General features: G+C 26.9%; 1 protein-coding gene across 3 annotated transcripts in view; it reads right to left on the minus strand.

The window, feature by feature from the left end:
• Positions 1-23,939, minus strand: part of LOC101236412 (uncharacterized) — a 79,763-nt gene extending 55,824 nt beyond the window's left edge. The window contains exons 1-2 of one of the 3 annotated variants that reach the window (XR_010636829.1): positions 23,687-23,939; positions 1,501-1,692 (exon numbers count right to left, since the gene is read on the minus strand). Coding sequence is in view for 2 of the 3 variants with exons in the window: in XM_065791687.1 (XP_065647759.1) it covers positions 1,501-1,692; positions 23,687-23,827 (333 nt within the window). In the remaining variant the exon portion in view is untranslated. The remainder of the gene's footprint in view (positions 1-1,500; positions 1,693-23,686) is intronic. The other 2 variants (XM_065791687.1, XM_065791688.1) reach the window with 2 other exon arrangements.
• Positions 23,940-25,347: the final 1,408 nt, after the last annotated feature.

Raw genomic sequence — 25,347 nt, forward strand, 5'->3', positions numbered from 1 at the left:
ATATTTAAATAAACTTTAAAAAAAAAAGATCGTAAAAAAAAATTTATTGTAAAATTTATTTTTAAATAATAAAAAATCAAGTTACAAAAAATAAACCTACAGTAAAAAAACCTTAACTCAAAACAAACAGTTTAAAAAAAATTCAAATAAAAATGACAAAATGACAAAAACTCACAAAAAAATGAAAAATATAATAAATTAATAAAAAAAAAAAAACAGGAAAAAATGACAACTTGACAGCCTGTCATATACAAAAAAAATATTGTCGTTAACTATAAACAATTTTGATTTCTATTACTAAATATTTCGATAAAACAATTAGCTTAATACAGATTAGGCTTTCATAGTCTTTAATTTTATTTGAGTTTTTTTCATTAGTAAAAAGCACTTAAATCTAATATAATCGTCATTCAAACTTTTGTAACAAACTTTTTTACATAATCATCATTTAAAATTTAATGCGGTTTTTCATAAAATTAATTACTTCTTTTATCTATCTATCTATTTATCTATCTATACCAATATATATCTATCTATCTATCTATCTATATCTATATCTATATCTATATCTATATATATATATATATATATATATATATATATATATATATATATATATGTATGTATGTATGTATGTATGTATGTATGTATGTATGTATGTATGTATGTATGTATGTATGTATAGATGCATGCATGCATGTATTTATGTATGTATTAATATGTGTGTGAGTGATTATATATATATATATATATATATATATATATATATATATATATATATATATATATATATATATATATATATATATATATATATATATATAAATAGTTCTATATATTGTTGCATTTGGAAAGTACGGAAGGAAAAAATGATTCTTACGCCAACACATACATCACTTTTAATTACTTTTGACTTTCGTCCAACATTTGCATGTTGTCAGAAAGTTAAAACCATTAATTTAATTACAAATTATTCGTTTTTTTTAAAAACCGCAAAAACGCAAATTTAATTGACCAGAATGTTTTTAAAAACATTCTGAATGTTTTTAACAACATAAACAATGTTTTTATTATAGCCTGACTCGCAACAAAGTGCTGTTACATCAACTGACAAATAGCCTGACTTGCAATGGAGTGCTGCTATATTGACTGACAAATAGCCTGACTCGCAACAGAGCGCTGCTACATCTACTATCTTTTAGCCTGACTCGCAAGGGAATGCTGCTACATCGACTGAGGGTTTGGTTGGGAAAGGCAGTCTATCAATTATTAAAAAAAAAATTCCGGTTTTGCATTTTAATTTTTACTTTTTGTCAACAAAATACAGAAAAAACTTTCTGATAACATATAAGAGTTCTATATATATATATATATAATATATATATATATATATATATATATATATATATATATATACACATATATATATATATATATATATATATATATATAATAAACATAAGATAATATCAATAGTAAGTGTACTAGAAAACAACATACCTCAAATACTAAATTTGTGTACTTAATATCTCCATTAACAACGCTTTTAAACTTATCAGGAATGACTCTTAAAAGATGAACTAAAATATCATCATTTTTTGAAATTGATTGCTGCAAGTAAAAAAGACGGATTTTTCTTTGAGCTTGAGAGGCACTAAGTCCATTTTTCCCAGCATTGTATTCATCTCTTACCTAAAATAAACAAAATTTTTTCCATGTCTTATCATTGTACAATCTAAAATCTTTTACCAAAAATAAATTCAACTAATAACTATATATATATATATATATATATATATATATATATATATATATATATATATATATATATATATATATATATATATATATATATATATATATATATATATATATATATATATATCGGGTCTGGGTTCGGGTCCGAGTCCAATATGTCTTTTTAACTTGCAATTTTAACAATAGCATGAAAGGATTTTTTGTTCTCACGCCGATTTTTAAAAATGGATTTGATATATGTTTAGGTAAATCAAACAACTTTTAGCCAGTTCAATGTCTAAGGTAAGTATAGTATACTTTATAATATCTATACTTTAATTATAATCTTAAACTACCAAATAAACTTGACATTTTGACAACCTTTTTAAAAATATTGCATTTTATAAAATATACTAGCAAAAATAAACTCAACTCAATTAAAATACTTGCAAGTGTTTAATACAAACAGAGCAATTATTTTTACTTAAAAAATAAAACTTTAAAAAAACTAAAGCACTTAATGAATTGTCCAATAATCTAAAATGAATTCTTGTACAGAAGTTGGATGCTACAGAAAATGTTCGTTCAGAATTTGTTAATGTTGGTTTTATTGTCATTAACGCTTGATACAATTTTTCTAAATATACAGTTCTTTTTTAGTTTTTGAAAATAAAAATTCTTTTTTAGTATCAGCTAATTTATCTCCGCAACTTGGCAAAATTGGACATTTTATGTAGTTCTTCCTCCAGTGTTAATGGTAGTGTGTTTCCTGTAGTATTTTCGTTATTTTCAGCTGAATGCCCTTGTTCATGTGTGTTTTGCTGTTCTTCATCCTCACCAAATAATCTCTTCAGTAAATCTGTTGTAAATAATTGTATTTTCTTTGAAGTCATAGTACCATTTTCAAGAGAATCTAATAGCTCTTCTATTTCTTGGTTTTTACGGCTATTTATTCGAGTTTTCATCATCATTAATAGCTCTCTACTTAAATTACCATTGGATTCTTTTAATTTTCTTAACATAAAATCAATTGCTAATCGGGCTGTTGCAAGACTAGCATCGCCCCTGCTAAGAGCTTCAACAGTCAATTTAATAAGCTTTAGAGTACTTTCCAATTCATTTAATAATTCAATATTAATATTTTCTATTATATGTCCAATTCCAATATCTTGCAGAGCTTATTTAATGATATAAAATAATTTTAAAAATCTAGATATCATTTCGATCATAAAGTTCCAACAAGTTCTTACATCTAACACTAGCTGAAGTTCATTTCCTAAAACTATTTTGATCTTTTCTTACAGAATATTATTTCTCAAAGAAAAATTTTTAAAAAATTTAACAATTATACAAAAATTTTTTATATTTTCTTCTACATTGCCTAAATTTGTCACCATCGCTCTCGTCAGAAAAATAATTTTCATCTTGATCATCATTAATATCATTTTGACCATGGTCATTTCTATCTCCATCAACGTCATCTTCATCTTGCAAGATGGTAATACTTTTCTTTTTATATAGTACATCACAAACAGCTAAGTGTATAGAGTGATTCAAACAAATTATAGAGACTAGGAGATTCTCATCCAAATTTTATCATTACACTTGCACCATCGTCGGTTGAACCAGCTATATGTTTTTTAAAATTAATATTATATGTGTTTAAATGTTGTTCTACTTTTTCAACTAACTGTACAGCTGTACACGAGTTAAAAATTCTCACTAAACCCAGATTATAAACTTCAGAGTCGATTCCATGCAAATCGATATTGAGATATTCCCGAATTTTCATACTCGTCCATTTATAAAGTGTAATGCTAAATCGTCGGCCTTCTTTAATTTTTACTTGTGACAATTCTGCATTTTCCACATTTTAAATCGGTAAATTGAGTGAAATATTCCCACACTTTGGAGTGCTTCGGCATAATGGGGCTGTAAAAAATGTTCTAGTAAAATTATGATATTTCACATTTTTCCTAAAATAGAGAAGTAATTAATAAATGAAAAGTGTTTTTCTTTTAATACGCGCTAAAAGAATTAACTTATTAACTTCAATCTTTCTAATCAAAAGTTTTTATATCAGTGAATGCTTTTTAAAATATTGCTAATATAGAAACATATTATGTTAGCAAATCCTTTAAAGCATTTGCTTATATATAAAAATATTTGATTAAAAAAAAGTTATGAAGTTAATTCTTTTAGTGCATATTCGGACATACATGGAAACATACATAAACTTGAATGTTCTCAAAACATCTAAAAAGCTGTGGCCAAGTTCAACTTTAAGTTAGATTTACAAACCCTTCTACTATATTTTTCTAGAAAAGGTAGAGATCCAGCTCAACGACGCACCACTGCCTAAAAAACATGGCAAAACATTCAAACCATGAGACTTGCCAAGCTTTAAACTGGGTATTTACCCACAGAAAGTTCGAGTCTGGGTATCCGGAATTAAAAAACTCTAGGGTGACTCAAAATTTCAAAAATTTTTGAATTTTAACTTACTTGTAGTTTTTCCCCTTTATTCTTTAGCCTAGAAGTCCAAAAATCACAAAAAAATGTTTTTATCTGCATTAAAACAGAAGGATGTAAATATTGGTTTTTGACAGAAATCGAGCAAATAATATAAGTGGAAAAAAATCTTTATTTAACAAGTAATTCATACAGTTTTAAGTCGTTTCTTTGTCATCTCCTTTGTGAGCTTTTTTTGTTGTTTTTTGCAACTAGCATTACATTTTGCTTCATATCCTCAGATTTGTGTGACTTCAAAAAATCTTGAATTAACCAAATATTTTGCTCTGCACAATCATTGAAGCACATACTGTTTTTCGCAAATGATATGAAACTTTCAAGACTAGGGGTGTTTTGGTCCTCAACCCAACTCTCCACTTCAGTAGTGTCTATGTCTGCAACCTTCAATAGAACCCAAGTCTGAGGCCCAATAAGATCAAACAGCTCAGTTGATTCTTGTATTGTTGGAAGTTGGGGATTGCCCACCTTGAACTTTTTTGGCACATCAAACTCCAACAGTCTATTCAACATCTTTACCTTTACTTCATAGTCTAAATGAGCATCAGTAAGAGCCAATAAAACCAGTTCCTCAGTAAGATACCATGTGTGTCTTTGCATACTTTTGAGTAGAGCATGTCCAAGTTCTGTATATTGCTCTTTAACATGAAACACTTCTTTAAAAGTATTAAGATCATTGTTTGAAGCATTGTTAGTAAGATATCCTTTTAAAAACCATGGAGTATAGCAGATTGCAACAAAAAAAGAAGTTTCCACCATGGTTTTCTCTTCTTTATTCATGACTTTGAATATCTTTGAAGTCATTGTGAGTTTAAGAAGATACAATGCAATTGCTATGAATCTTGCTTCATGGTAGGCTCCTGGTTGATGAAGAGAGAAGTTAGGAACTTCTCCACCTAGGTAAAATATCACTAACTCAGGTTCCTTGTAATCACCTCTTGAAAAAGTACCCAACGTAATAGCCTGCTCTCCAAACTCTAGGGCTGCTCTGGCTGTGGTGTGTAGAGAACCAACTTCTAGTTTATTCTATTTAAATTTCACTGAATCAAATATATTCAGAGATTTTTTAACATCTTGCCATCCTTTTTGCAGTCTTGTTACAAAACTCTTCTTGGACCCTTTGCTTTTTCACCTGTCAAAGCCTCCATGAAGTGTGAAATATGGACTTCCAATATATGGCTCCTGCACATAAACCATAAAAGTGGAACATCTGGACTGGAGGCAAGAATGGCAACAGCTCCAGAAAATATCCCAGCATTTGATAGTGTATTGTCACAACATAGCATAAACTTGATCTGTAACACAATATCCAAGCATGTTAAGGATAACTTCAACTTGATCACAACCTTAAGAGCTCTTGGCTTGAACCATTTCCAAGAGTATGTCATCTGTATCTTTTATGTCTGGGGAAGTGACACTTACAGCTATTCTTTCAACTGTGACAGTAATCTTCAGCTGTTCTTCTATCTGCTTCACATGTTTTCCATCAAAATGAAGATAAAGTCTCTTTCCTTTCGATGTGTCAAATATGTCCTGCCTTATCTGATCACCTAATCAATTTGTTCAAACCTTTTTCTATGGAATATATTTATGGATATATTTTCTATGCTTCTTGATAGGTTGATTTTATCCAGATTCACACCATTTTTTTTACATATAGCTGCTACTATTGAAGTTTGAGGTCTTAATCAAACATTATATCTTGCAGCAGCTGCAGTTGTGCATTCTACCATTTCTTTAAGACTGAAATGTATGAAAACTTTTGGTTTAGATTTAAGTCTGATATTTTCCTAATCAGAATCTTCCTCAGAGGATGGTTCATTATCAGATTCAGGTCAGAATTTTCATACCCAAAGGAATTTTCCTGTTCATACATTTCTGTTGGAGCAAAGTATGTATTGATTTTCTGTTTCTCTGTTTCTTTTATCCTAATACGATATCTTCGTTCTTTGTTAATCATGGCTTTTTGATAGTTTTTGTCTAATTCTTCTGAAATATATTGTTTCCTTTCACCCTTTTGGTTTTTGTAGAAATGCAAATCCTCATCTTTTGCATTCTTAGAACAAAGATGGTCAGAAGCAATCTTATCATCAATATTAGGAACAGAAATATCAAAGAGACAGTTACTTTCCTCAATAAAATCCAATTGCATCTTTTCAAATCTATCTTGACTTGAATCCCAGTTTAAACTGCATAATTTTTGAATCTTTTTATACTTGTGATCTAGCTTTAGAATCTTTTCTCTTACAGAAGCTCCCTTCAATATGAAATCACCAAAACCAGCTTTTTTCCAGATTTCTATTTAATATGAAGAAATGCATCTTTTACTTGTTGTAGAACAAGGTACATCTCTACAAAGTAAATCATACCCTTCATGAGCTTGTGGACATGCAACCAGTTGCTTGGTTGGTTTGAATCTTGCAGATCTAAAATAAACAAAAAACATGAGCTAGAATTTAAAAAGGCAAACATGAGAAAATTCAATTCTTTTGTTATTCTGTCACCTTGTTAACCGGACATACTCCAGATGTCTCAAAAAGCTGCCGACACTTGGAAGTTGATTCTGTGGAAGCTCATTCAGTGGGTATTTAAGAAGGTAAATCAGCCTTCTTGGGTTTGTCTGTATAGAATTCTTCCTCTTTTCTCCACTTGCTTTTCTTTTACACTTAGCTCTTCCCATTTTATCAAAATCGTATTTAATAATACTTAAGCTAATACAAATTAAATGAGGTTAGTAAATATTATTTCAGAGGGATGAAATTTTAAAAGAATATAACACAAATCTTAAACGAAAAACTTTGAGAACAAACACAGCTCTAATTTGAAATCTCAGCATGCACCAGACTAGATATTGCAAACTGCATACACTCATACTGTAAACTGCGTACACTTGTACTATAAACTGGGTACACTTGTATGTGTTGTGTATACAGTAAAAACTGAATGCCTATTCCAATAAACACAAGAAAATATTAAATGTAATAATCACAAGCTTTCTTACTAGGAGTAATATGCATATTGTAACAGCAATTGGAACTTAACAAATATTTATTAAATTTTCGAATTTTTCGATTTTTATATCTATCACTTTTACAAGTGTAAAATTAAAATTTCTTATATTTTTAGAATCAGGACATCAAGTAAAATGAGAAAAAATGCCAAGTAAAATTTTTTAGAAATTTTGTGACACCCTAATATATATATATATATATATATATATATATATATATATATATATATATATATATATATATATATATATATATATATATATATATATATATATATATATATATATATATATATATATATATATCTTGACATGTTATATATCTTGACATGTTTCATAATTTCGCATTACATTTTCAAAAAATTGTTTTTACAATAGAAGACTTTACCGAGAAATATTAACAGACAGTAAATACACATAATAAATCAATAAAATAATTAGAAAATGACTCAGTAAATAACCAATCAATATAATCAAAAGAAAATAAACTGTCATTTTAATTAAATAAATATGCTTATGTTATAATGGAAAGTTTGTTTATTAGTAAGGAATTTTCCCATTGTAAGTATTAGTGAGGAATTTTCCCATTTAATGTAGAGCATCTAATTTACTTTTAATTTATGCTTAGTTGAAGGGAAATCCAAAATATCAAACAAATTGCTATTAGAGGGGTTTTTACAATTGATGTAATTATTTGTTTATATATATGAGATATTTTATCAGTCCCAAGGTGTTCATTAATTCTAGTTGTTAAATATCTGAAAGTTTCTCCAATATAGCTGGCATTACAGCGAGCTCAAGAAAATTTGTAAAAATGAAATTTAGATAGCTTAGGAAACAAATCTTTTAAAAATAAATAATTTTGTATTCAATTAGAAGTATTAATTTTTTTAAAACATCTTTGTAATATTTTGTTATTAAATTTATAATAGCATAATTAAGATAAGTTTTAATAAATGGGAGCTTACATTATTTTATATTTGAGTTTTTAACCAAGGTAAAAACAGATGGGTTCATTTTCTTATCAATGTATGATTTAATTTTTTGTGGAAATCGATTATTTTGTAAAACAAAAGAAAGATTTTTTATCAAATTCTAGCCAAGCATTATTAATTTTATATGTTCCATCAATCAAACAACGTATAAGATGTTGTTTGAAAAAAATTTGTAGCAATAATGACCTAAACTAAAAAAATTGCATAAGTGCATAAGTTTTTTTATGATTAACTGATGTTGAAAAGGAAATGGATTTTTAACAAGTACATCTAAAAAGGCAACCTGGTTTTTTTTATTCTTGTTCCATTGTAATTTTTAAACTTTTGTTGTTTATCTTGTTAGATGATTAAAAATTCTTGGATTTCATATTCATAATTAAAGATAGCAATAATGTCCTACAAATACTATTTATAAAAAATTGGTTTAGAGGAGAAACAGTGATTAACCCATGTGTTTGTTCATAAAATTGGTTTAAAGGAGAAACAGTTATTAACCCATGTTTGTTCATAAAATTGGTTTAGAGGAGAAACAGTTATTAACCCGTGTGTTTGTTCATGAAATTGGATGAAAATACTAGCTAAGATGAACGCTAAAGAAGAACCCACTGCAACACCATCTGTTTGATTGTAGTATTTTTGGTCAAATAGAAAATGGGAACCAGATGTTGAAATATGTAGTAGTTTCTGAAACTGAGTTTTAGAAAGTTGTTTTAAGTTTCCTTAAGTTGTATATTTGTAAATAAACTTTAAACATCATATGAAATGATAAAATTATTATTTACATTAAAATGCTTTATTTCTTCAACAAATGAAACTAAGTATAAAGTGCTTTAAATTGTTTGGGTATATATGGAGACAATAAATAAAAAAGATGTTTGGCAAAGTAGTAGTTGTATGTCATATTGCTGATATTATAGTTCAAAAAGTTGGGAGAGAATCATCCTAACTAAGTTAGCACTTATAAGGTAATGCATAAATTCTTGCTGCTTGAGATCATACAGGATAGATGTTACTGTAAATGTTCTCAAAACATTTAAGCTTTTTAAACTTTTTAAGAACTCTTGTAAATATAGTTTTCTTTTTATGGAAGGATCCTCTTTTAATTCTTTAAACTTAGTCTTATTACTTATAATATTATGTTAAGATTTTACATAGTCAATTTTATTTTAAAAAATTATACCATTTCATTGTCTGGTGATGTTCTCATTTTTTCAAAGTCTTTTTAACATTTTATGTTTTCTTAGACAACTCTTAAATAGTGTGTGTTTGTATACATAGTTGTTTGCCAGATGGGAAAGTTTACTTTTATTTTGAGGTTTTGAATCATTGTTTTTTAGTTCAGTATTTAGAAATTACAAAATACAATCAAGTTGAGCAAATACATTCATCTTTTTTATTAATGCTGGTGGCAAAACAATACCATTGTTCAATAAATCAAGTTCATTATGTTGTAAAGTATATGAAGATATATTTTGAATAATATTTTGGTTTCTAAATCGTAATTTAAAAGATTTTGTAAGTGAACGCAACTTTTTTTGTGTGAGTTTTAATGACTGAATGTTATTTCTTTTTAATTTTATCGTTTATTATTTGAATTAAAAGATACCAATGTAAAGTTGAACAATAAGTTTTTGAGATTTGAAATTTTCTAGTTCTTTATCCAATAATTTCTTTTCATTTATTTTTTTATACAAAGCACTTTTAAGCAATCGCTTTTGAGGCTATATCATTATAATTTGAATGCGCTATGTTGAATCCAAGATACTTCGGATAAACTTTAAATAGTTTGCAGTTTTTTAAAAGTTAATGGCTAGCAGAGTTGTTAACAAGATTAAAAATGCAAGGCCAAGGCTACATGTTCAAAGGTCAAGGCAAAGACCAAGGCCAAAAGTTTCAAGGCCAAGGACGTGGTTTAAGCCGAGAGTTTCAAGATCAAGGCCAAGGCTTAGAGTTTTAAGGTCAAGACCAAGAAAAAGAGTTTTAAGGCAAATGCCAACACAGACATTTTTAAGGCCAAAGACTTAAATTTTGGTCTAACACTAAGACTTATTATTAATAAAACTGCAGGTAGCAAGTACGGTGAAAATAAGACCATATGTTGTGAAATTATACCAAGGTTATGTGCAGAATTTGACAAAGTCAATAAGAAAATATATTTAGAGATATATGAAAGCCAGAAAAAAAATAGATAAAAATATAGAATTAAAACTTTAAATTTTTTATTTTTATGTACTTTTGTGCTCAATTCTAACAACTAATATTAACATCTTTTAATTAAAAATATATTGTTATTAGCATTAACTATCATAAGCATTAACTATCACTATGTAGCCTATAAGTCTTTATTACATTTAAGAAACATGCTCATCAGGAGCTGATATTGCAGGGAAACAGAAATATGTGTCAAATATGTATTTTTAATTTTTGAGTATTGTTTCATTGTGTACAGTTTTATTAACAAAATCTCTTTTTGATCAAATTCTAGTGATTTATTTGTTAAAGATAGTTTGTCAAAACTAACTTGTTTGTAAAACATGATTTTTTCTATTATTTGCAAAAAAAAAAAAAAAGAGCATTTTTTCTTATTTTTTGGTAAGGGGTTTTTGAATACGAGGCGTAACACTATTTTTAGTAGATGTCAAAGTGGTTTCTGGTGTTGTTCTTGACATATCTTTAATAGGTCGTTGACCGAACTATCAAAGAAGAATAATTAAACTATTGCTTATTGGTTCGAAGTTGGATTAATTAAAATTATTTAAAAAAAGTATTACAAATATATTGAAAAACTTTTATGAATAGGTTTAGATAAATTTAATAAAAATAGTATAAATAAAAAAATACTTTATAATAAATTATGGTTTAAATATATAAAAACTATTTTAATTCAAAAACCTTTAAAATTTTATTGTTATTAACCTTTAAATTTTCATGTGTCAGTCTTTTTTAATTTTTGAAATATTTTAACTAATAAAAAATGTTAAAACAAATCATGTGACTTAATATATAGATGTAATAAACTCCTGATAACCAATTATGTTATTGACTATTGTTTTTAAAAGGCTAGTCAAAAATGGCAATTTAAACCATGACATAAAACACAAAATTAAGTTCTAACAAGTACACAAACAAGTAAACAAAAATAACTCTTGTACGAGTAAACAAAAATACAATTACAAGCTTACAGGTTAACAAAAATAACTCTTGTAAACAAAATCAACTGTAGTAAAATTTCTAAAATGCAAACAGAAAAGAAAGTTTTGAGTTCAATAAGAAAAGGTGGAAGGCCAAGGCCAAAATATTCAAAGCCAACAGTTTTAAGGCTAAGACCAAAGCTGAGGCCTTAACTTTTGACCTTAAGGCAAGGTTAAAGCCAAGGCTCAAGACTAACAACTCTAATGGCTAAACAAGCCTTGTTTCTTTTAATACGTTTTTCTAGTTTTTGTAAAATTTGCTTAGTTAAACGTGTTTGCAACAAGTTTATCAAGTCATGAAATATATACACTCTTGCATAGTCATTTTTAACTTTACCAATGCTAGGTCAGTTTTAGATTTTTTTAAAAAAAAAAATTATTTAAGTCCGGAAAAAGTTTTTTTTTTTTATATTAATTAATAGCGGCCTGTCCAAACCAAACCATCAGTCGATGTAGCAGTACTTCCTTGTAGCAGCAGGCTATAAGATAGTCGATGTAGCAATACTACCTTGTAGTAGCAGGCTATAAGATAGTCAATGTAACAACACTCCATGCATGTTTTACAGTAGACATCGCTGCAAAACACCAAAGGCTGACGACAAGTTAATTATACTCTCATGTAAACGAAATAGACAATCAACAGCCAAGAAATGACATCTAACTTCAATGCTGCTCATAATAAAACTATTTCAGAAAGAACTGTTAGACTTGGCTTGAAAACTGTTGGCTTTAATGGTAGAGTAGCTGTTCGAAAACCTCTTCTAAAAACAATAAATTGGAAAAAGGGGCTTTAATTGGCTCTGTCACATTCAAATTGAACAGATGTATCCTGGCGAAATGTATTTTGAACAGACAAACCCAAATTTCTTGTTTTTGGATCAAAGTGATGAATGTGCAAACAAACAGCTACTGAAAAATTTCTTCCACAGTGTATACAGCATGTCAAACATGGTTTAGGTACAGTAAGTGTGTGGGGCTGTTTTGCTTCTAATCAGGTTATAAGTCTTGTGAAAATAAATAGAATTCTCGATAAGAACAGAAATCATAAGATGTTGTGTAGACATGTCATACCTTGTAGAAAGTATCCATTTGGCCACAGGTTTATGATGCAACTGGATAATGGTAAGAAAAAAGTGTTCTACATCAACAACATTTGTGGTCAATACACAACAAGTGTATAATAATATTTCTCTAATTTACATGGATAATTTAATCAAACATGTGCCAACTTATGTTACAATTTAGGGTAAATTAACCAGACTGAGACAACTTCCATAGCTAATTGCTTAGGAGACTGTGCTCAATCTATAAATGAGTCTAGTTCTCTTTAAACTTAAACCATGTTTTAGTAACATAAAATATTAATAATAAAAAACCATACCTACTACTTACCTGTTTTAATAAATCTTTTAAAAATAATTGTGGCCGTAATGCAACCTTCCGCCATTCCTTATTCAGATCAGTACTATCCTGGTATACTGGTTTTCAAAGTACTATACTGGTTTTCAAAGACTCCAATAGTCATAGTCATAGCTTGGCTTGGGAATATACATACATATCAATGACCTATTTGCTAATAAATCATGCTCGAATCCTTTGACCATACTTTTATGTACTTTTATTATCTTCCTCATTGTTCTTTATTGTTCTCCTTCTTCCCGAGAATGCACTTTTTTAGATGTAGTTTGTGATCCATCCCTCGGAATTAGGGTCTACATTTGGCAATGCTGACCTAACTGCAAACCTAGAAGTGTTTTTTAAAATGGCATTTTAAAAAACACATCTAGGTTGGCAATTAGGAATATCACACTTGCAATTTTTTTTTGCTGACCTGATACCGACCTTAAGCAGATTAAGGTTGGCAAATAATTGCCAACCTCATTTTTACTAATTCTGAGGGCTGCTGATCAAATTGACAATGCTCTCTTTTCTTACTCCTCTGCCAATATTGTTGTTATTGGTGACTTTAATGCTTATCACACTGAATGGCTTGGCTCTAAAATCAATGACCTAGCTGGCACTAAAGCCTATAGCTTCTGCATTTCTTAATCCCTTACTCAGATAGTAAATTTTGTGACTTGTTTTCCTGACAACCCTTATTATTCAACCTTCACTCTTAGATTCATGCCTAGCTAGTGTTCATGTCCTAGCTAGTGTTCAGTTTTTCTCTTTTCTCCTTTAGGTGGTTCTGACCATGCAATCTCTATAAATCAATTTTTACAGACTCACACTATAATTGCAATACTTACTATCTGGCTTGACTAAGCGTATAAAGGTTTCTTGGTCGTTTTCTTCATCTTGTGGTAGAAAAGACAATCTTGATAATGCATCAACATGAGGAATGTTTTCTCTCTTCTTATAGCTTATTTTGTAGTCAAATGCCATCATTTGCAGGGCCCATTTTAAAACACTAGCAGATGTCACTTTAGGCAGTTCTTTATTACAATCAAACATTAACTCTTATGGTCTGTGATCTGATATCAATTTAAATTTCCTACCTAAAAAAAAAATGCCTAGCTTTGTGAGTAAACCATACAATAGCCAACGCTTCTCTCTCTATACTATAATTTCTTGTCTCAGCGTCTGATAAAGTTCATGAGAGATACAATACATGATTACCATTTTGTGAAAATATTCAAGATATAGTTTTTTTACTGGCATCAGTTATTAATTCTAGATCTAGATTGATGTAATAAACTTTTACCACAGGTTCTTCACAAAGGTTCTTTTTCAAACTCAAATGTGTGTTGATGTTCTTTTCTCCATTCAAATGTAACTCCTTTCTTCTTTAAACTATTTAACTAACTTCCTTAAACTATAAGGTAAAAAAATTTCAGCATATTTCTCAATGTGTCGATCATAAAACTTTACCTTTATTTATTTAATTTGCTAAAGATTTTACTCAAATTTGATTTAAGCTCTTCAGCATTTTTACCACCAACATATATTATCTTAAAATATAATCATTTTAGAAATAATATCACCAACAACAGATTCTATTGCTCTTTGGAATATCGCACTGTCAGTTTTTATTCCAAACAGTAAACATGTCTGTCTTAACAATCCGATAGGAGTATTAACTGTTGTTATTTCTTGCGCCTCATTGTCCATCTCAGTTTGATGATAAGCTCCCTTGAAATTTTTAGCAAAATAATACATTCCTGCCATTTTATAAAATACAGTCTCAATATTTGGAATAGGGTATGAATCTAAGCATACCTTTTGGTTAACACTATTTTGTAATCTGTACATATACCTAAATCTCCATCTGTTTTTCTAACAATCATAAGTGGTGATGCCCCTTTGCTCCCACCAGGTGGAACCCTTTAGAGCAGCCCTTGCTGTTTTATTTCATTGAGTTAATCTATCACTGGTGGTCTTATGTGAATAGGAAGTGGTCAAGATTCAAAATAAGTTGGTTGTATGCCATTTACATTACCATTTACATTACATTAACAGTGCATTTACTTTGTAGTTAATTAAACGTCCATGAACAATAGGTTCTATACTATTAACTAATTTTGTTGCATTAACAATTAATACATCCATGCCAATTTAACCATGATTTTTTGCAGTCTGCAACAATAATTTATACAATATTCATTTTTGATTCAGTTTCCAAAATTGCCTCAAATTCGCCTAGAACTTTAATAATTGTCCCATCAAATTGTTTCAAACAGAGATAACATTTTTGTAATTTAGGTTCAGACATTAGTTCCCAAAATTTTTTAGGTATGATTGTGACCTGACTTCTGGTATCAAATTGCCTTTTTACATTGTAATCATTTACTTTTACATAAATCTTTGAGTTTGCACCATTCATATTTATGGAATATACATTAGCATCGTCGTTCTCTGTTTCTTCTACTTTTCTTTCATACTTGATGTTTGCTTTGCATACATTTTTAAAGTTTAATTCTCCACATTTTCTACAACTTTTCCCAAATGCTGGGCGCTATCTAGGTAGGTGTTAAAGGCCATAATACTTGCATTTAGTTGTTTTTATTTTTATCAATGTAATTAACTAAAGGGAGGTCTGCTTTGTTTTCAATGTGGCTTTGTATACTAAAAGAGGATATTTGTTTAAGTTGCCAAATAAAATCAACACATGATCCTAGTTTAGGTGACTCTTCCCTCTGTAGCATTTCTAGAGCTTTAAATCTTTGATAAGAAGGTTGGAGGCCATCAATCAATCTCATTTGAATTAAATCATCTTCTGAACTTTGGCCATTTTTACCTAATTTTTCGAAGTTGCAAAAACGTGAAGCTTTGTGTAATCTTTGTGCATATGATACAATGCTTTGATTGCTTTGTTGTTTTAACGCTAAAAATCAAACTTTTTCAGCAATGATTAGTCGCTTCTGAGGTCTTAAATGGGACATAACAACAGTTTTATATCATCGAACACCATATTTTCTAATTCTTCTGGATATATCATAAGGGATATCCTTTTTACTGCTTCAATGCCTGTTTTTGCCAGAAATAAATCTCATAGCTACCATTTATCTTATCTTTTAATTTCTTTGATCTACAGAAGCTGAAAAGCATCTTATCCATGCTTCTGGATTGTCTGGATCATCTAAAGTCAAATCAGATCCTACTTGTAGCGCTAGTTGTATTGTTGTATTGTTAATAAAGCACAATTAATATAGAATAACAATATATATAATCTGTTTTTATGTGAGCCATCTTTATATATTTACTACATATAATCGCCATGTATATATATATATATATATTTTTTAAACTTTTTCGCTTCCAACAAGGCTGCAGGCAACCACTAATTAGAGTTGGAAGTTACTGGAAGAGAAAAGATGAAGATTGTAGAGCAAGATATACATATACATACATACATATATATATATATATATATATATATATATATATATATATATATATATATATATATATATATATATATATATATATATATATATATATATATATATATATATATATATATATATATATATATATATATATATATATATTGTTACTGTTTGTTTGCAAATAACAAATTTTTACGGCTTCAAGTATATAACAAGGTAGAAATACATAAGGATGTAAGAATATATAAAATAAAGTATTTTTTGTAGATAGGTTTTGGACTATTGTAATCGTTATAATAACATTAACAGAAAGAATAACTTTTGTTATTAAATTAAATTTTTTAGAAACAACATTATTTATGATTTACATTTATTATTAAATTTTAATAGAGTTACAGCAAATATTGTATTGTAATTCACTTTTAAAATGCAATAAAAATATCAGGAAAAAAAAAAGTTGTTGTATAGGTCTGTTGATTATATTCAAATTAAATTTTTCATTAAATATTTATAAATTTAAATTAATTTTTCTAAATTTAATTTTTTATCAAATTTAATTTAAGTTAACTTTTTTATGTTTGTTTTACATTCAACTATTTTATTAATTAATTTATAGTCAATAAATTTTTTTCATCTTATTACAAAAGTGCTAATATACAAAAGTACCTAATGTGCTTAAAACTGTATAACTGTATACAAATGGATTGCTGGATAAATCATAATCAAGCATGTAGGCAAGATTATCTTGAAGAATTTTTTTAGTAAACTGGTTTTTTTAGTAAACAACAAATTTATAAAAAGATGATTCTTTTAATTTTAAAATTGCTTTTTAACAAGAGTTTTTTCATAATCATTAACTTTTTAAATTGATGATGGAATAAACGTTGATTAGAAATGATTAACTAGTTTATGAGTTGAAGGCAAAGAATTTGTTAAACCCAAAATGTTAAAAAAAAATCGTTGATATTTAGGCTAGATAAAGATATTTAGACTTCAAATGATTTTTAATGTGGTTTCAAATGAATTTAATTACAATCCAGTACTTTAAAGTTAAATTAACTGACATAATTTAACTTTTAACGATATAAATATTGTTATTGAGTAAAATTATATTAAGTTGAGTTATGCTTTTTTGTTATATAACTAAATCTCATAACAAGTAAGTAACATTAATAATTTATTAATGTTATCTTTGCATATTAATTAATAAAATTAATTAATAATTTTGCATATTATTAATAAAAATAATTAATCAATTAGTTCAGACCTCATCATCCAGTAAAACATTTTAATATCAGTTTTGACATATTTAAAAAAATTAAAAATTTCACTTCACAAATTAAATAATCATTTATTTAATTACAATTATATAACAAGCTATATATTTGTATGATTTCGAAAAAAATATTATTAATGTCAATTCTAAATATATTATTTTTTGAACAGTTATATTAAATAAAATTTATATGTGTAAATGACTGCAAAAACAAGCGCCCCTAAATTGACTGATATCCAAATGATATTATGTGTGTAAAAAACGAATTTAAATACATTAAAATAAAATAGCTTTTGAATTTGAAACAGTAATGCAATACATTACAATATTTTTTTAATTGTTTTTTTTTTCTCAATAGACTGCAATAGTTATTATAATCGTTTTTTTATCAATACATTACATTAGTTATTGTGTTTGTTATTTATCACAGCAAAACAATGCAATAGTTTTGAAATTTTGATGTATCGTTAGAACAAAAAACAACAAATCTTGTTTTAATTACTTTTCTGGTATTTTCATACAATTTTATTGTAATTTTATTGTATTGTGTTATTGCATTTGATTTTTACAATTAGAATAGACCAAACTTTATTTGTAGAAACATTTGAAACTTAAGGCTTAGTACCACTTACAAATTTAGAAAATATTATAAACTTATAAACTTTAACTTAGTACTTGTAAACTTAAAATGTTGTTATAAATTTCAAATATTTCTACAAATAGGAACCCTACAAGTGGTACTTAGGTATACATTTTAAAAGTTAATTTTGAAATATATACCCAAGTATCACTTGAAGGGTACTTTATTACAACTTATAGGCACCATAAAAAAGTAAATAAAAAACTTAAAGCTTGAAAAAGCAGTTGGCTTTTACTTAAAGGAAAAAGAAATTAACAATCATAACCTAATTTACGAATGTAACAATTACATTTACATTTTAAAATTACATTTTAAAGCAGGCAATAAATTGTTTCAAATTTTATTTGATTTATAAGTGTCAAAAACTATTGGTCTAATTGCAAAATTGCATCTCCTAACAAAAATTAAATATACTTTGCAATATTAACTGCAAATAAAAAAAGAAATGGTTTTCAAGGTGGATTACCAGTTGAGTGCTCTTATAGAATTTAAGAGCCCTTCATAATTGCTTTATCAAGTTACCACATAAAATTGTAACTTGAACAGGTTTCATATAATTGAAATAATGAAATGTTTATAATTATTGGATAATAAATAGATTTCGATACCTAGACATTGCTCTTATGACATAATATATTGAGTATTCCTATATCCAGTTTCTTCACAATCTGCTTTTAGTGTGTTCATGTTAAAAGTGCTGGTGATAGACAAAACTGGGGTAAAATATGTATTTGTATTTTGGTAATAATAGGCAAAATTGACATATTTGTATTCATATTATATTTGATTATAAAATCTTAAACATTTGTATTTGTATTTCTTTAAAATGTATTTGTAATTCCATGAACTAGTTGTTTTTCGGAAAAATTCTAGAGATCAGTTTTTTTTCATTTTCAACAGAAAAAATATATAAAATTTATTTTAAAGGAATATTTTTTAAAGACTTGTTTTCATTCTTCTATTTAATAGATATTATCAGTATTGTATTGTGAAAACAATTGTATTTTGTATAAACCTAAAATAAAAATTTTATTACAAATACTTATGTTGTTTTTTACATTCTGTTTTATGAGTAAGTGAGTATGAACACATACTCACTTACACATACTTATGTTGTTTTTTACTTGATGCATTCTGTTTTAACACTCAAACTTAGTCATTTATTTGCTTTTGTGCATAGAAAATTTTTAGAGGACTGGTGAATCAATTGGTCATTTAACTAAATTAACATTAAACTTAGGACAATGCATTTGATTATTGGATAAGTATTGTTTTATTTTGAATGAATTGTTGTAGTGAAAATTAAATTTATGTTGAGCCATTTATATTTAGAGCCTCAAATGGTTCCATTAATAGTTACAAAGATTTTATTTTATTTTACAGAGAGTCTTTGTGAAACCAACTTGGATACTATCCTATATCCAAGAAGAATCTGAATAGAGTGCAATAAAGATAAAATTTATTGAAGATGATACAGAAAAAGATATTACACTGGAGTCAACAAGATCACTGGTCAATAGTACTTTGAGTGAACTTTATGTGTTTCTTTTACAAGTTCATTTATGCAAAACCTCTAACAAGCTTTTACTTGAAGTAAGAAGGATAATGGAAGCTAATGAAACTGTTATTGTAAAACTTGCAGTTGTTCTGGTCACTGATCTTGTTGCATTTAACAACATCCTAAAGGAGATTCAAACCAAAGCTGGTAATCTAAACTTCCTTATTTAATAAATGAAATAAAAAACTCCCAAAATTTCAGATAAAAAAGAGCAATTTCAAATTTTTACATTGACCCTAAAATCATTGCCTATCAAAAAAGTAGCAAGAAAAAATGTCCCGAAAGCAAAATTCAAAAGTTAACTATACAACCAATAAGGCATCATACCATACTCTGATTTAGTTAAACAGCATTAAATAAGCAAGGTTATTTTAAAACTTGTAAGAGTTTTTAACTGTTTTAACCAAAGCATCAGTTGTCCCACATATGTCCAACATAAAAGCTGCTTAAAATTTTTTACAACAGTATTCAACAGCAATAAAAGTGAACTTTAGTAGAGTTTAAACAGTGGACAACATCAGATAGAACTGAATTATTAACAATGAAGCTTTCATTAAATAAAGTCTCAAAGCCCCTGTGTGTAAAGCTGATGAAATCAATTATTATTAATTTGTTACAAAGTTATAATGTACCCGTCTAAAGCATCTCAAAAAGACAATTACCCTTGATAAAGCAATAGTCCTGGCAGAATTTGCAGAGAATTAAACTTTTGTATTACTAGCCCAGATTCAAAGTTATTTAGACTAGTAATACAAAATTGGAGTAAAAAGCAGTATTTCTTTTACCAAAAATTTATAACAGAAAAGAAAAAGAAAAGATATTTTTGCACAATTTTAGAAGATTCAAACCATAATTTTGGATTTATCAATAAAGTTATGCATTAAAACGCTAATAATAAACTTCTGTATGCAGTTTTTTATTTTTTTCAATTCTAATTCATTTCCAACAAGGCTGCAAGCAACCACTATTAAAGAAAAACCACTATTTGGGAGTTACTAGAAAAAAAAAGAATAGTGTTATAGAGCAAGAAAATGGTTGACAGAATACTTGAAAAGTTGTAGGTCATATGAGTCAGGAAAATATGAAGACGTGAAAGAGTTCCCAAGGGATGAAGTGTGAGTAAAAAAACTAGATAAATACAACTTTTTAGAGCATGCAAAGACAAATACAGTAAAATGATGAGACTTTACTGAATGATGAGTCAAGCGAGAATTGGTTTTGGTTGATGGAACTTGAGACAATAACTCCTTTGAGCAGCAACCATGATAGTATTTGTAGAAAAGAGAAAAGAGAAGCAACCTTATGATGACAAGAGGCTCAAACTTGGCAGATAGAGCAAGTTCAACTACGTTTACAACGTGTTTTTGGATCTTGTCTAGAAGAGAATGAGCATCATTAGAAGAAGCAACCAAAAATGACAAAAGTATTTCATGCAATGTTAAACAAGAAATTTGTAGATGTAGAGAATGGATTTAGGAGTAAGAAAATGGTGAGCATGATAAAGAGAAGCAGCCTTAGTAAATGCTAACTTAGTAATTGATTCTATACAATTTTTTTCATGAAAGGTCTGTAGTAAATGATAATCCAAAATGACTTAAAGAAGGAAAATCCATAAGACATAAGACATAAAGAAAGAAAATCCAAAAAGACATAAAGAGGAATCAGTGAGAAAGTTTCCATTCATCATCACTATTCAAGTCATCAAATAGAGGGACAAAAAGTTTTCATCAGTTTTTCTTTTCCTCTTTAATATTAAAGATGAAAAAATCTGGTGACGATTTTGCTTCGCCATAAGACTTCGTTATGTATAAAAATATAAAACTGTTTCCACCAACTATGATATATGATATCAAAATACCTATTTTGAAAACATGACTAACTATACTTGTATGTTATGGTTTCTGAAATTGATAAAGAAAATAATTATTTTAGCATAAAGCTTATGCATCCTTATTATCCAAGTTAGTCATACTACTGGTCTGAACCCAGTTCAGACCATTAGCTGAGGTTCAAAAATGAATGTCCTTCCATTTAGTTAAAATGCTGTCAAAACCTTCTGAAAGTCAGTATTTTTAAAAGAAGATGAAACTTTAATTCAGCAGCATGTTTTCAGCAAATTCATTTTTTTTTAATTATAAAAAAAAGTCATTTTTATAATGATGTTAACTTAAAATTTTAATATTCAAATCATTTTTATTATTGTTTTTGTTGTTTTATTTTTTTGTTTCGTGTTTTTATTTTTGTATTTTTCTTTTAAGCAGATTTCATCCATTTCAAAAAAATTATGTATTTCAATTTCTTATTTTTAACATTTTGAGCTTTAGATATTAATTATTCTTCAGGCAAATTTTGAGACAAAATTTACCTGAAGAATAATTAATGAATTGTAATGCAGTAGTATGTTATGTAATAGATTGTTGTAATAATTATAATAATAATAAACTGATTATATTTATAATGTATTGTAATGTAAATTATACTACAATGTAAATTTTTTGAAGTTATGCATAGCAATATATATTTTTATGCTTATTGGGCCAAAATTCTTTTTAAAAATAAAACTGTCTAAGATTTCTTATTTCCCAATAAAGGTTGGAAACTCCAAATGAAATGAATGAATGAAAATGTAACACATGGTGAGAAAACATGAAGTTTAATCATTTTAAAATATCCGATTTATTAAATGGGTTGCACTTTCAACAACTCCAAGAGTGATGAAAATCTCCATGGTAAAAGATATACATATATATATATATATATATATATATATATATATATATATATATATATATATATATATATATATATATATATATATATATATATATATATATTTGTATATATATTTGTATATATATATATATTTGTATATATATATATATATATTTGTATATATATATATATATATATATATATATATATATATATATATATATATATATATATATATATATTTGTATATATATATATATATATATATATATATTCTATATATATATATATATATTTGTATTTATATATATTTATTTATTTGTATATATATATATATATATATATATATATATATATATATATATATATATATATATATATATATATATATATATATATATATACATATATAACTTAATAACTTAACTTAAAAGTAAAACTGTAAAATTAATTCTGCTACAAATCAATTTACATGTACTGTAATTTTTAATTAAATATACTATATTACTGAATGTTTTTAGGAAGTTGTTTATTAGTTCTATAAGTATTACACTATCTACTTTAAGTTTATTGACAGATTTTACATTTTATCATAATATTTTATTATATGTTGAGGTTTACAAAATTTTTAATATTACATATTAGAAAAAAAACAACAAAAAACTGTGTCATACTCTATTCAGTAAAATAAGAGAAAGTGTAATTAAAATGGGTGAATTAAAAGTGGGCACCCTAAGGTGAGTGCTTAAACAACTCAAAACTTAACAGTTTTTTCAAAACAAAATTTTTTAGAATAAAATAAGAAGCACTCAAAATTTAAAATGTTATTAAACTTTGCTACATAAAAGTTTATAACATTTCATAGAGTCTAGAGACATTAATAAAGTTATCAACTCTAGAATACTGATTTCAAGCTTTTCTTCTAAATCCTCACATGTCATATACTCATTTAAGATTGGAAAGTTCTTTTTATAAACTTATTATAAACTTACTGTTTGTGCAAGGAGTAGCTGCCTAAGGTTGCTTCCACTCCCTCCTCCCTACCCATTGTCCTCTACATAATAAAAATTAAGTCTTAAACCCAATGGATAACTGAAATAGGCTTTTCTATTTACTTAACAACTACTTTAATGTAATGATAATTTATAATGTTCAATATCGATAATACAAGTCAAGAAAAAATTAAAAAAGATAGAGAAAAAAACAAACCTCTTCCCAAAATTTTGGAATAATAGAAGGATTACCAAAAGGATATTTGGGGTCAAAACCAATTATATCTCCTTCAGCTTTTTTTAAAGGTAAGATTTCAGCTTTTTCCTCGTCGTTAATTCCATACTTTTTTTTATACATTTTTATACTTCATTAAATAAAATTTTTTTAAAGATTTATTTTCCATTTATTTAAATTTTAAAGCGTGCGATTTAACATAGATAAAAACAAAATCGATTGTTGAGAGGCAAACGAGATAATAGAGGAGAGAAAGAAAAAAAGAAACCATCAGATTGGATTAATCAAGATTAACATTTGACATAAGGAAATAAATAAATCTTAAAGAGGGCTTTTACATTTTTTAACACGCAGTTTTAACAAGTCGTTTTATTTTTTTTTTCAAATTTATAATAATTTAAATTACTTGTTCACCTAAAAATAAAAATTGGTTTTTTTAATTGATAAAACTAAGAACCTAACTGAAAAGTGGCAAATAAAATTGAAAAATTATTATATACATATATAAAAAAAAAGCTACCATATGTAGTTCATCGACTGCTATAGACTCGTTGTAGCTAGCAAAAAGATACTTACAGCTTTACTAAAATTTTATTACAATACAATATTTCATTACGAACACATTTTATTTCATCGTATTAAAATGTTTTAAGCTGTATATTTGTCTTCAATACAGTAGAACCAGCATTTAAGATCGTATTTTTTGAAGAGGTAAATACACTAAATTAAACAGTAATGTGAGAAAAAAGTAAACTAAGTTTTATGCAGTCGCTAGCTAGTCGTTTATTTAACGGGTAAGCATGCACCTTTTTTTTTTACAATCGAAATCTTCAGAAGTAATGAAAAATAATCAAAAGTAAAATTTATTCAATAATAATAAGCAGTTTATTTTTTAATGTAGAATAAATATATCTGTAAATATTCTATAAATATATCTGTAAATATTCTATAAATATATCTGTAAATATTCTTTGATTATTTCATATCTAATATTTTTGTTAGACAAGAAGGATATAAAATTAAACTTTTTATTTATTTTATTATTTAATAAATTAATGGGCTAACTTTCTTGTTTGTTATTGATACTCAGGTCATATTAATAGAATAATAAGATACTCTACAGGTTACAAATATTATTTTAAGACTATTTTATTTATAACTTAGTTTCAATAGAATATTTTCTTTTTATAGGATTGCAAATAAACGATAAGAGGATTGCAAATAAATAAAAAGAACAATTGTGGGACTTAGTGAATCAAGGAAATCAATCAAATAAATAATGGAACTTATGTAAAAAAAAAAGGGTAAAAATAATAATGATGGTGGCGTTCATAATATTATATACTATTTTGAAAAAAGTAAAATTGTTGCTAAAAAAAAAGGATCTGGCAGAACTCTTTTAAATGTTCCAAAAAGAAAAAAATTCCACAGTTGATTATTTTGAGGTGCTTAAAAGATCAAGGGTTCAAAATCCATAAATGTAAAAAGGTCTCTCTATTAACAATCCATTATAAAAAATCTTAATTAGCATGGAAAACACTAATAAAAATACAGAATGATGAAAAGGGCACACAAATCTTTTTGTCTGTACCTGGATTGCTCTCAAATGTGCATACAAAAGTCTTATAAGCAATTTCATCCCG

This window comes from Hydra vulgaris, chromosome 02 (genome assembly GCF_038396675.1).
Source record: "Hydra vulgaris chromosome 02, alternate assembly HydraT2T_AEP".
In the NCBI taxonomy this organism is placed as follows: Eukaryota; Metazoa; Cnidaria; class Hydrozoa; order Anthoathecata; family Hydridae; genus Hydra; species Hydra vulgaris.